The 14,819-nt window shown below is 43.7% G+C and overlaps 1 protein-coding gene across 3 annotated transcripts in view; it reads left to right on the forward strand.

Annotated features, from left to right (window-relative positions):
- Positions 1-14,819, forward strand: part of RETREG1 (reticulophagy regulator 1) — a 426,697-nt gene that overhangs the window by 386,172 nt on the left and 25,706 nt on the right. For all 3 annotated transcript variants that reach the window (XM_063922947.1, XM_063922948.1, XM_063922949.1), the window contains one exon: positions 4,221-4,347. In XM_063922947.1, coding sequence (XP_063779017.1) covers positions 4,221-4,347 — 127 coding nt within the window. The remainder of the gene's footprint in view (positions 1-4,220; positions 4,348-14,819) is intronic.

Genomic DNA, 14,819 nt, shown 5'->3' on the forward strand with positions numbered 1-14,819 from the left:
GAAGCCACGCCCATTCCAACGAAGCCACGTCCCTAATGGTGCCCCCCCTGTAATTTTTTTCTGGATCCGCCCCTGGCCGTATTGTAGCACTTTGTATTCAGACTCAGGGGCAGATGTATTAACCTGGAGAAGGCATAAGGAAGTGATAAACCAGTGATATGTGCAAGGTGATAAAGGCACCAGCCAATCAGCTCCAATATGTAAATTAACAGTTAGGATCTGATTGGCTGCTGCCTTTATCATCTTGCACATACAGTATCACTGGTTTATCACTTCCTTATGCCTTCTCCAGGTTAATACATCTGCCCCTCAGTCACTTACAGATATACAAATGTTGCACATCAAATTGATCAGTGTAGTCTAGCAAAGTGGTCTTGTCGCTCCTAGTTGTTTTATTTGGGATGGTATCGGGATCCTGGTGCTTGGGATGCAGGCAGTCAAAATACCGGCAGCGGCATCCTGAATCTCAGGATCAAGGGTTAACACTAACCCTCTTTACCCGCCACCTAACCCTCTCCCCCAACCTGCAGCTTAACCCTAACCCGCCACAGTGGTGCCTAACCCTAATCGCATCTCCCCACAGCCTAAACCTAACCCTCCCTCCCCTGCAGCCTAACCCTCCCCAGGGGTGCCTATCCCTAATCGCATCTCCCCATAGCCTAAACCTAACCCTCCCTCCCCTGCAGCCTAACCCTCCACAGTGGTGCCTAACCCTAATCGCATCTCCCCATAGCCTAAACCTAACCCTCCCTCCCCTGCAGCCTAACCCTCCACAGTGGTGCCTAACCCTAATCGCATCTCCCCATAGCCTAAACCTAACCCTCCCTCCCCTGCAGCCTAACCCTCCCCAGGGGTGCCTAACCCTAATCGCATCTCCCCATAGCCTAAACCTAACCCTCCCTCCCCTGCAGCCTAACCCTCCCCAGGGGTGCCTAACCCTAAGTCCCCTTCCCCGCAGCTATAACCCTACCCCCCTTCTCCCTGCAGTCTAGCCCGTGCAATCCTCGTTTGGGATCCCGGCGCCGGTATAGTGATCAATGTTGGGATCCCGGCATCGGCATTCCGAGTAGTGTCGGGATTCTGACATCGGTATATCGACTGCCAGCATCCTGACAAGATCCTGATTTATGTGAATAAGATGCACATTTTGCTCAAGTAAGACATGAATTGTTAGCTGGAAAATTTACTGGAACAATCTTTGTAAGGGGCATATTTATTAATTATCGGGTTTTAGAACCAATAATTATCATTTCTTATCGCCACTGTTTACAGCAATAAGAAAGTGCCATTTGCCTGGATATATTAATATACACATGCATGGACGGGGTGTGTCTCTGTGATTTGTTAGGAGTGAAGTGATCTCATCAGTGGTCGCTTCACTCGTCTATTGGGACCCCCGCATCGCTACTGACCATACATGTGTTCCATCTATTGCCCCGGAACACCCCTCCTGGTAATTTTTGTGTACTACAGCCCATAGGCTACAGCGCCTAATGCGTTCTTCAGATGTTAGCTGTGGTGGCCATACTTCAGAATGCAAAGCTTGGTAAATCTGACAGTTTTGCAGCCTCCTTAGAAACCTATGGGGCTGCGGCTGCTGTCAGAAGTGGAGGGACCGCTGCATATATCAGAAATATCTGCTGTGGTCCCTCCTTGGTACATTATGGTGATACTTAACATTTGCAGGTATCAGTGTTTTCAGGGGATATGCCGCAAATATAGAATGATAAATAAGCCCCTAAGTGTGATTTGTAAAACAAACAAATCTGTTTACTTTTCAGGGTGTTGAATACTTTTGCAAACCACTGTCAATACATCTGGGGCAAAGTCTGACAAGTTTTTGAATGACTCAGCTAAAGTGTTATTTAACACCAGGATACACAAGCAGGACTGGTCACACTATAATATAGATCATAATATGATTATATCCAGCCTGTTGAGTGGGTGTATTTTCTGCCTTAGTTGTCATAATCTCATTTTACTAATATATTATTTAAACAAGTTAAATAAGGACACACCAAAACCTCTATTTACAACTTTGTTACAAAACAAACAAAAAAACACACCTTGCGTGGTACAATGGTAATCTTCTCTGACAAGACAGTCCAGAGGGAATAAAATATCTGTAATATGCAATGATACTGTGCTTTCTAGGAACTGCAGTGACTGACGTTGTCCTCAATTCACTGCAAGGGTCAATAGCCTCTCAGCCAATCACAAGCAGTTTCATGTGCTAGGAAGCCAAACTGAGATACCTAAAACTCCATAAATACAGTCATGGGTCCAAATTAAAAAATACCTAGATACAAAATAAATATTCCTGCCAATAATGCCTGTCAATTAATACTTGCCTTCTTTTAAAAAAGCATTTCAGAGAGATTGTGAAAGTAACACCTATCAGCGCGGATGTATACTGCTACACCTGAGAGGCGTGTCATAAAAATGACTTACATCCAAATGTAAATGAGCCCCAAAGTTAGTAAGATCTATTTGTTGAAGAAAAGACACTGATATTTTGCAGGATTTGTTTGTGTATTGTGTTTTACAAGAGGTTCCATATACTGTAAGTGGCCACGAGAAATCTTATTTAAAATGCATGTAGCCATAGGGATCATTGGGGCTGATGTATTAACCTGGAGAAGGCATAAGGAAGTGATAAACCAGTGATATGTGCAAGGTGATAAAGGCAGCAGCCAATTAGCTCCAATATGTAAATTAACAGTTAGGATATGATTGGCTGCTGCCTTTATCACCTTGCACATACAGTGTCACTGGTTTATAATTTCCTTATGCCTTTTCCAGGTTAATACATCTGCCCCATTGTGCCTTATAACCAATGCAGGGATACGTCACTGATGATCCCATTTGAATATATGTATCTCTGATTTATTTTATTTTCCCCAAGAATGTAACAGCTGCATAATGGGGATAAGGTGCAATTAGGGAGATTGATGGTCTATTCAGGGAGTGAGGGAGATTGCTGCTATTTCAGGGAGTCTCCTGCAGAATGAGGGAGGGTAGGCAACTATGAGTTCATGCCAAGCAAGACAGTTGTTTTCCGCACTAGTTCTCACACATACAAATCAGAATGAATTTAGCGTAATAGAAATATCAGATATACGTTAATATTTAGAACATTTCCATTTAAGCTTGCAGACAGTGTCAGGCGCTCATTTTTGTGAGTCCCTACACTCACATACATGCTTAAGATAACACTGAACTAGAGGTTAAGTTTATGTGCTCTCATCTCACTGCTTAGGATGTTGCTTTGTAATCCACACCATAATAAACTTACATAGGCTGCCAAAGAGAAGCCGGGAAATATTAGGCATTAATATATGCAGCTTTGTATTGGTAAGTGCCATCACCAACAACAATTGTTCTTATTGATTGTTTTCATATAGTGCATTTCCAGGTCCTTTACACATGTACATAAGACTGGGCGCTGGTATGTTTCTTTTATAAGTGAAAGCATATTTTATGTGTTTACAGTTTTTATACTTGGACTTACTATGAAATAAATCATTGGCACGTTAAGCATGGCTCATTTTTCTCCTTTGAAGCTTTGATGCAATAATATTCCATAGAAATGTTCAGTCATCTTCTTGCTATTATGCCTTAATAAATGTTGTACGTTCTGTATATTCCTAAAAGGGTTATATATGGGATAATATGTTTCGCCCTGTAAATTATAGCTATAAGAAGTCACTGAGAAGTTCTGGGTCTATATAAAAAAAAAACCACAAGGTGACTTCTAATATCCATAATAATGTATAGCCTTAGGTGCGTTATTCCTTATAACACATTTTCCTAATAAACCCTGAAGTAATCTCACTGATGAGAAGCAAGGACATTAGCGCTCTCTGATTATAGAGCTATTGACAGCTATTAGCATCAGTGGTGTATATTCATTGAGTACTGCAACTGATGAATCCTACATCTCTGCCTCTTATGACTTACAATCACCTAAGTCAGAAATAAAGGATGTTAAATTAATATAATAAAACAATATATAGCATACATACAGAATAATAATATACCCAATTATATACAACTGTATATACATTGAACTACAGATTTGGTCTTTACATTTGAACTTTAGCACACTTCAATTAGCACCACAACATTTTTTTGTGATATATACAGTACTATATATATTTTGGATTTTACAGTTGTTACAAGTCAGAGTATACATATTTAACATAGTTTCTTTTTCTCAGGTGGGAGGCGATCAGCTCTAATTCAGAATGCAAGCCACGGCTCAGTCAGTGCATCGCAGAGTCATGGTCGAGCTACAGCACATTTCTGCAGGAGCTGTCTCAATTTAAACATCAAAATCCAGGCAAGGTAAGAGTGTTATCCATACACCCATTCCACCATATTGTGCTCATCTATAGGATTTTTGGGAGGCTAATGTAAGATGTTGCTGGATCAGTATATCCTTGTTATAACTAAGCGGTAGTTATATCAGTGGCATAGCCAGCTTTTGACAGAAGGCGGAACCTAGATGGAAAACTAGGCTTTGCAGGCCCCATACCTTACATATGGAGATACCCCTCACTCACCACTGCTCCCTAACACCACGCCTCACCCATTACAATAGCACTTACCCACCACCCATCTGTGTCACGCTATAATTCCTCTTACTCCCCCATCAATCCCTGACACCATGCAGTATCTCACTAACAGAAATACCATTTCCAAAATATACTGTGATAATAAAGCAAAAGAAAATTATGTAACATTTTTATTTCCTAAAATAAATTGTCCTACTTCTTAGTGGCACCTGCCACTCTTCCTGATGCCAGTTGTATTTCACTGAGACTTTTCTCTATGCCTGTATGTGCCCCTCCATGTCTGCATGTGTCCCCTATGTCTATATGTTCCCACCTATAGGTCATGTACTGTATGTTCCTTACTTCTTGCATAGGCTTCACACCCCCCACCCCACACACACACACACACACACACACACACACACACACACACACACACACACACACACACACACACACACACACATACACACATGTAACACCATATGGTGCTGAGGAGGCAGCCTAAATAAATCATTGATTCTAAGAAGTGCTGTATGTTAAGTTAAAATTCATGTATATATACTATTTACATCTCTCACAGAGGGAAGGTGTGAGAAATGAATGTTCCCCCACACAGAGGGGAGTTTTAACAGTCCACCCAGCCCAAACTGTGGGCAATGTGGACAGTAGGAGACTGCACCAAGTCACTGGGGGAGGGGGTTGTAACGGCCATCAGACAGTGTCCCCAGCAGTGAGTGAACAGCACACCAAAAAAATCAATCAGGAGACTGCGCTGAGATATGTTCGTTCACCATGAAGATTTTAACAGTCACAATTACATATTATCCATAGGTAATGTTCGGGTTTCAAACCTCCTGTATGGTTATATACTCACAGGAAATGTTGGGAATAGAGAACGAGTGTTCAGTATTCCTAAAAGAGCTTAGTTGTTAAGTACTTTAATCCAGTGCACTTTTCAGTTTATCAGCGCTTAATCCAGATGGGTGTGAGATTGTCTGATCCACGCTTCCCACTCTCAAGGGGGTAAATTTACTAAGATGGGAGTTCTATTTAAGATGGGATGTTGCCTATAGCAACCAATCTGATTCTACTTCTCATTTATCTAGCACCTTCTAGAAGATAATACCTGGAATCGGATTGGTTGCCATGGGCAACATCCCATCTTAAACAGAACTCCCATCTTAGTATATTTACCCCAAGGTTTCTACGTAGTCTTATATTTTCTCCACAGGCACTCCAGGGTTCAGCTTCCTTGAAATTACAATTTTCAAAGTCTGAAAGTTCTGTTTAGTAGAGTTTCTCTGTGGATCAGTACCTGTGCCTCTGAGGTTCATACAAACGATGTTGCAAAATGAAATTTTTTTATATATAATTTTCAATTCAAATATAATGTTAGCTTACAATTAGTTTCATTAGTAGTACAGTATTTTGGGCATAAAAAAAGTTTATGTTTGTGTTCTGTTAGGGCTAACCTCTTAAAGGTGAAATGCCTATATATCCGGTTTATTTTAACTACAATGAGAATGTGTTCTGCATCTACAGTATAATAGCGGGATTGCAGATTTAAGAGTAAAGCATCTTCATTAAATGCTGCTAATTTCAGCCTTAATTATGTCTAAATTAATCATGCGAATAGACTGTAGTTTTTACATGTGTAATATTTGCAATAGATGATTTGAAATGTTGCTAAAAGTACAATTTTCCTGGACGGTGCAATAGGCGTCTCATTGACAGTAGAGAGGTGCGGTTCAGTTCTTTAGATAACCACACCCACCAAAATTTTGTGGATCCGAGTCCCGGTTTGGTTCCTTTCGTGGTTCATAATTCAGATTTTAAATCCGAGTTTTGGGTTTTGAATTGCAAAATATACATCATTTTAGCTGTTTTTATCGATTATCAAGAAATCCAAACCCCAAGATTCAGATTTTACATACGAATTCTGGCCAAAACACTAGAGTGTGGTTTTGCAAAACCAAAACTGAAACTAAAACACGGGGTTGAAATTAGAACCAAACCCCAATCACAAGTCTCCCCACACATCTCTAATACTTCTTTCAGGCATGAAGTGGAGAAAACATGGATTTTACCCTGTATTTCAGTGCCAGTATTTTTTTTCCGGTCCTAGCCTGACCCCCCTTTCACACAGAAAACCAAATTACCGGGCAAAGCAATTTTACCAATTAACACAGTAATTTCTTCTGATTGAAAGGGTTAACCCGGTTAAAAATTCCTGGGACTTCGATCCTGGTAAAAACAAGGATGAACGTCCTGGAAATTTCGAGTTGTTAATCGGCAAATTACTGGATTCAAATGTTTGACCCAGCAATTTGCTTTTCTGTGTGAATGGGGTATACTAAAAAATACTGTATAGTCCGAGGTGTAATTTCTGACCCAGCCAAGAGTAAACGAACCCACCCTCCTGTGTTACGGGTGGGGTGTGATGAAGGGATTCACTGTGAATCACGTCATTGTAGCTGTTTATCACAGCATTACATTGTGGGTCTGTAATGACCTGATTAGTTGCATCATGGTCCCCCACCCCTCGCACTTGGACCTCCCAATACAGAAAGAAAATATAGGTACTGTAATTATGATTAGTAAATATATATATATATATATATACATACTATTGAGCGGCACTCACGGGTCTTGCATTACAAATAATGGGTCCTCACCCCATATACAGCTTGTATATGTATACAGTATGTCATTTTGAGAGGAGAGAGCTATGCAGCCCCTAACCAGGGAATGCACCTTCTTCATCTGTTAATTCTTCTCATTAAGTTTCTAGACTGCAAAATGAAATTTGAGGTTTTTAGTTATAGTGCACACAAGTGTGCCCACGGTGCATTGAGCAAGGAACTAGCTGATCTGACGGCCCTAACACCATCCATCAGGTGACGCAACCGCACATCTGGCCCGTATATCCCTACACTCTCATTTACAGTACATATGGGTGCATTTGTGCAATAATAGCACTTGTCATGCAATGTCATTTGCACTTTGCCCCTGCAGATTAGTATTTTATGAAACTCATGTCTTTGACACATGGATATATTTACCAGCGTTAGCTGATAAAACACATAGCAGGTGTTATAAAGCCTGGGTGGAGGATCTGTCAATCTGGAGGAAATAGTTTGGAGGAGTCACTTCTTAAGGGGGGTACTCACGGAGCGATCGCTGCTTAAAATCTAAGCAATCTGACTAGATTGCTTAGATTTTAAGTCTGGTCGCTCCGTGTGTACCCCCTACAGCGATAGCGATGCGCAACCCCGCGCATCGCTATGGCTGGTGCTAGATTGGCCTGCCGTGCAGGCCAATCTAGCGGGTCGCTCATTTCACCCGCTGGGTGAAATGAGCGCCCCCCCCGTCTCCCCTCACACGCTCAGCACACATCTCTCCCGCATCAGCCAGTGAGTACTGGCCTTTACACATGCTGCATCATTTTCAGTAGCCAGCAGCATGAAGGCACAAAGTCACTACCTTAATGGTTGATATACTTGGAAAAAAAATTGGAATGGTTACCACTTGTACAGTGCTAAACTAAGCTGCACTGCTCGCTGTTTGCTCACGGCTGGAGCAAGCACAGTAGCTGTGACGTTGAGCGAGGGAGAATACTTCCTGTGACTGCCCCTTTCACCACATCACAGTGATTATGTGTCACCCTGCCCCTTCTGGAATATACTATTTTAGAGCGGCCAGTGATCAGAGTGCAGCAGCATGTTCAGAGCCAGGAGGTGAGACGTGAACCTTATCTCTGTGACAAGAGGTAACAGGAATGGTCCAGCTGACTTTTAAACAATCAATTCATATTTGTAATTAACAAATACATACAGCAAGATCAAAGATGAGAATACAAGTGACTATGGGGAACAATTAAACTTTGTTTAAGGTTAAAAACATTTGCACTGGATGCTGATTGACAGCAGTCATTCAATCAATCAATCAATCAATCAATCAATCAATCAGCAATTAGCTTTTATCTGGATAGTGCAGGTTAGACACATAAGGACAGATATCTGATTTGTTGCTATGGGTTATTTGATTTCACTATTTTTTAATCCCCAGCTACATGTGTCCTGGCAACTTCTCTGTTCCATTGCTACGCCCGATCCTGCGCATGTGCAGATTAATAACCATTGGAGATTTAGGTAAACCACCAGGTTTGCATACATCTCTGAATCAGGCCATAGTGCACTAGGTATTTAGGATTTTTTTTTCTAGCAAAGAAATTGGTATAAAGTTGCAGATTAAGCATAATGATGCATGGGTCACTTGTATTGGACCTGTCTTTTGCCTTTTTCCTCTATTATGCTATTTTCCTCAATTTTGCATCTCCGTTCATTTGCAGATACGTAGAATTAGTGTTTTGGTACAGCTAAGTAGCAAAGCTCATGGTGCGCTAAACGGGACATGTTGGTGCGATTTGAGAATAAGTGTGTGTTGACACATCTGCATACCTCCCAACATTTGTGCCCGCTAGCATTGCTGCCCATTTTCATCAAGCTTTGGGCATGCCCAGCGGTCTGGAAGTTGCCGGCCACGCCTGCAGTCCCTCTCACCACTGTATAGTAGCCGCTCGCAAGCGTACAGCATCTATTTATTGCTTGTTCCCAACCCCACCCACCCTCAACGCAGCTCTCACGCAGGTAAGATGGCTGGACAGTGTCCAAAAAGCGGGACTGTTCCGCCAAATAAGGGCGGTTGGGAGGTATGCATCTGTAACCCAGGTCTTATATTTCTGAACATGCACACAGAGCCGGCGCTACCCACTCAGCAAAGGGATGCAAAGCAGGGAGGCGCCAGGCTAGAGAGGCGCTCTAACTGCTTTGCATTCCTCTGCAGTCTGTTGGTGCGGCAGCCGGCAGCTAGTGAATATGGTGCAGCCGCAGCATATACTTTTTTATTGCAGTCAAAGTACAGCAGGGGTCTCCTCGGAAGTTAAAGTAGAGTGGGCCACCCCACCAGCGTGATTTCAGCAAGCTTCACACCCTTACCCCCCCCCCCCCCCCCCCCGCAGCACCTCATAATATTGTTGCTGCGGGCGGTACCCCAAATGTACGCTCGCCACGCTTCGATGGCTCGCTCCGCTTCGCTTGCCACCAGGTTACTAAAGGTAGTGGTTGGTGGTGTGGATGGTAGAAGAACTATCCTGCTGGCCTAGCTCCTCCTCCTGGTGACATGGCTCCTCCCCCTGATGTCATAGGTCCTTTAGGCCACTTGATTTTAGCATCTACTCTGTGGTCATCGGCGCTCCCGTCCCCCAGTGAGTAAACCAGCATTGTGGACAGAGACAGGCAGCGGTGGCTGCTCTGAGTGCTGCGCAGCATTTCAGGTCACAGAGCAGGGGGAGGGTACGGGGCTGCAAACGGAGACTTCAGGATCTCGTATTGTTGCAGAGTCAGACACCCGGAAGTCTCGATGTATCCCCTCCCCCTTGTTATGTCACTGTCATCCCCCCCAGTGTTCTGTCAAGTGTGTCACCCCCCCTAGTGTTCTGTCAAGTGTGTCATTCCCTAATTTGTTAAAAGACTACGAAAACAACAAAAAAATGCTTTATAGAATAATGTGGTATTTTTTATCCAGAGTTAATGATAGGAGGAGATCACTCTCCATGGTAAATAGACCTCCCCACGCATTGCCTGGTGATAGCTATCATCATCATCAGTGGGCTTTGTAATTTGGTTAAAGCAAACTCTCTGGTGAAAACACCCAATGAAAAATAGACCTATAGCACCTACATTCAGTATTAGTAAATGGAACCTTTCCAACAGTTTTTTCACTAAAACATTTAATAAGACTTTCAGAGTATAGAATTTGGTGCCTGCAATGCTACTACTAAATCATTGTAACGTTGCGAAGGGTAATTATAATGGCTATCCCTTTAATTACGTTCACATGTAAGGATGATAACAGCATTCTGGCACAATGTATGACTCAATCAGAATACTTGGCTGTGTGTTATTAGCACAATCCGGTTTGGCATCATGATTGCCATGGTGTGAGGCGCAGTCAGTCACACTTTATATATTCCATCAAGTCTGTAAAACCTGCCTACTGTATGCCAATTTGTAGAGTCGTAAAGCAAGTCAGCAAAAATGCATTAATAATGTAGCAAGCCAATGAGTCAGATAACAACATCAAATAAAAGTAGCTTCAAATGCTATCCACTGACTTTTATATAGATGCTAAACAAGTTGTAAGGCAAGAAGCCTTTGTACTACAAACTTAAAACACGACCCAAAATTGCCATTACATTGAGTGTGATGTACTTAAACAGGAAATATATAATGAAATTAATACATTTAACTTTGTGCCGACAGCATGGGTTGGGTATGCGTCACCGGTTAGCATACCTCCGCTAGTATCCAGGCAGCGGTATGCCGGCGGAGGCGAGTGCAATAAGCTCCTTGCAGGCTCGGTGGCAACCGCAGTTTCTATCCCCACTCTATGGGTGTCGTAGACACCCACAAGTGGGAATAGTCTGTGCTGGTCGGCATGCAGACTGTCGGGATGTTGGGGGAGGTGTTGTGGCCAGCGGTCTCCTTACTGCCGGTCACATAACTACATCCCGACAATATACCTGTTGGTAAGAGAGACTGTTATTATGTTGATCTTTTATTATATTCATTGCTGTAGAGGATATTTTTTATTTGAAGAAGTTTTTTTGCATTTTTTTTTTTGGAATGCCAGTGTATCTTGTGCTAGACTGGTGCCCCTTCACTGCACTTATCATGCTGCCGGGTGTGTGGGTGGGGGGAGGATTGAAGCATGATAGAGCTGTGTAAGCATTGACACAGGGCTACGCAAACTTTCTTATAGTTTTTTGCTGACCATGGCCTAGCTACTATTACTACTATTACTACTGAGCACTACTACTACTGTGGTAGCACTTTACTGAGCACTACTACGACTACTGTAGTGGCATTTTACTGAGTACTACTACGACTACTGTGGTAGCACAATACTGAGCGCTACTACTACTATGATGGTACGTTACCGACCACTACTACTGTTGAAATGACATACCCTTCAACTGTACCTTTTTGGCCGATAAAGTACAGTTTTTTTATGGTCTGTACCGACCAGAAAGGGCTTTGTACTGTGTTTTGGTGTCTCCCAATCCTACTGATCCCTATGGTAGCGCCGCAAAGTCACACCGCCTTTGCCCATGGCCATGCCCACTTCCCTAATTTGTACCGATTTTTGGCACAGCTTTGTTGGAGGGTATGAAATTACATTACTGGGTCCTATTACTGTTGTGATGGCAGTTGCCAAACTACTGCTACTGTAATGGCTCATTACTAAACACTACCACTACTGTGAGTACTACTAACACTATAATGGTATATTATGTATAGGGGCGGATTGGACGAAGTGTTCTCAGGTAAGGGTTACGACCTCATCCCTTTAATTCTGGACACATATTAATTACACAGGTTCAGTGGCTGGCTGACTTCAAGACGCCATTTCATCTGGTTTAAAATCAGCCACAGAACCTATGTAATTAGTATGTGTCCAGAATTAAAGGGATGAGGTGATAACCCCAGGTAAGATCCCCGATGGGCTGATGTGCCTGTGTTGTATGTTGACGTGTGAGGGGTGTTGCTGTTGCCATGGTTACATGGTATACCTCTGGTGCTGCCCATGTGAGGACACCTACTAATTTTTCCAGTGCCACCTTCAGTTCCCAATCCACCCCTGATTATGGTGTACTGCTACTACTATGGTGGCATATTATTAAGCACTACTACTGTGGTGGAACACTAGTGGACACTACTATTGCTGTGATGGCACATTACTGTGCACTATTACTGCTACTAAATTGACACATTAGTGGGTACTACTACTGCTGTATCAGAGGCGGAACTACCGCCAGTGCAACCAGTGCGTTGCACTGGGGTCCGCCACTGTCCAGGGGCCCAAAGCATGTAATGAGTCAAACTGACTCATTGCATGCCGCTGTGTGCTGCGGGCAACCGCTGCCCGCAGCACACAGCCGCCCGCAGGACACAGGAGAGGAGCGCAGCGGTCACGAGGGGAAGGAGAAGGAGGGAGTTGGAGGAGGGAGCCGCAGCAGCGCTTTGTTACTGGTTGAGGCGCTGCTGCTGCTGTCCCTCTGCTTCACTATAGGCTGTCTTCCGCCGCTGTGAAGCGCATCCCAGCCATTCACAGCGGCGGAGAACAGCCTATAGTGAAGCAGAGGGACAGCAGCAGCAGCACCTCCACCAATAACACAGCGCTGCTGCAGCTCCCTCCTCCACCTCCCTCCTCCACCTTCTCTCCTGCCCGGGAGTCGTGATCCATCTCTGCCAGAAGCTGCACCGAGGAGCCTGAGCCAGCGGAGAGGGTAAGTATAATTCATTCTTTTCTTTTCTTTTCCTTCTTTCTGTAATGTGTAAAAAGGGGGAATCTGCCTGCCGTAATGTGTAACAAGGGGATATCTGCCTGCCGTAATGTGTAACAAGGGCACGCTATCTGCCGCGATGTGTAAAAAGGGGGAATCTGCCTGCCGTGATGTGTAAAAAGGGGACGCTGTCTGCCGCAATGTGTAAAAAGGGGGAATCTGCCTGCCGTAATGTGTAAAAAAGGGGGCGCTGTCTGCCGCTATGTGTAACAAGGGCACGCTGTCTGCAGTTATGTGTAAAAAGGGGACACTGTCTGCCGTTATGTGTAAAAAGGGGACGCTGTCTGCCGTTATGTGTAAAAAGGGGACGCTGTCTGCCGTTATGTGTAAAAAGGGGACGCTGTCTGCCGTAATGTGTAAAAAGGGGGAATCTGCCTGACGTAATGTGTAAAAAGGGGGACGCTGTCTGCCGCTATGTGTAACAAGGGCACGCTGTCTGCCGTTATAGGTAAAAAGGGCACGCTGTCTGCCGCTATGTGTAAAAAGGGCACGCTGTCTGCCGTTATGTGTAAAAAGGGGGACGCTGTCTGCCGTATTATGTAAAAAGGGGACGCTGTCTGCCGTAATGTGTAAAAAGAGGAATCTGTCCGCCGTAAGGTGTAAAAGGGTCTCTACCTGGTGTAGTGGTGCTACTGTGCGGCGTAATTTGAATAATAGAGACTACTGTGCACCGTTTTATGAATTGGTATTATTTTGTGGCCACACCCCTTCCCCACAAAGCCACGCCCCTATGTATTTTTGAGCGCGCCTATGGCGCGCACTGCCCCTGTTTTGCATGCAGGGCTGGGGCTCCAATGCCGTTTCTTGCACACAGTGCTAAAATGTCTAGTTACGGCACTGTTGCTAGGTATCCATTTCTCTGGCCCTGAGCAGGTCCCCCTCACCAGATCCTCTCCAGGGGTGAGAGGGTGGACTTGGATGGGGGGGGGGGGGGGGGGCAAAGCATTTTGTCGCATTTGGGCCCACCGCTCGCTAGTTCCGCCACTGTGCTGTATGGTACATTATTTTTATATTCCACCACAGCTGCAATATTACTTGGCACTAAATACTACAGCTGACATATTACGAGGCATTACCACTACTGTTCTGGCTGGGGCGTCACTTGTATACTTGCCACTGATAAGTCTGTCTAGTGTTTCATAAGTGTCCTATTAAGATCCTCAATACTGGCGGCTGATAGTAACTGCAGGAAAAAATTGAATAGAATATATTTCTGGGGGTAAATTTACTAAGGTGGGAGTTTTTTTAGAACTAGTGATGTTGCCCATAGCAACCAATCAGATTCTACTTAACATTTATCAAGCTGCTTCTAGAAGATAATAGCTAGAATCTGATAGGTTGCTATAGGCAACATCACCAGTTCTAAAAAACTCCCACCTTAGTAAATTTACCCCATGGGTGTTAAAACAGCCCATCATAAATTTGAGCTCTATACTCATACTGTGGGTCTTGTCCTGGACTGCTGCTGTTCCACCAAGCCCTGCCTACTGAATAAGAAGGGGGAGAACGGGCAGGTCACACAACAAAATACTGCCCTAATTCATGAACATTAGTTTGTCTGTTCTGGTTGTGAGAACACTGCTGCTGTGTAACCTAGCTTTGTTTGCTCAGGTACAGTAGATAAAATTAGATAAAACAATAAACAGTGAAGTAGGTAAATATGAGTATAATTCAGAAAATAAAGAACGCTTTGGCTGTAAAAAACAAACAAAAACAGAAAAAGAATTTTTTTTTGTTCATTGTGTTTTTCTTTTTTGTTTGATGTAAACACATAGGGGGTGATTCAGAGTTGATTGTAGATGTGCTAGATTTTGCACATCTACGATCAGTCACACAGACATGCGGGGGGATGC

Source organism: Pseudophryne corroboree, chromosome 5, assembly GCF_028390025.1.
Source record: "Pseudophryne corroboree isolate aPseCor3 chromosome 5, aPseCor3.hap2, whole genome shotgun sequence".
In the NCBI taxonomy this organism is placed as follows: domain Eukaryota; kingdom Metazoa; phylum Chordata; class Amphibia; order Anura; family Myobatrachidae; genus Pseudophryne; species Pseudophryne corroboree.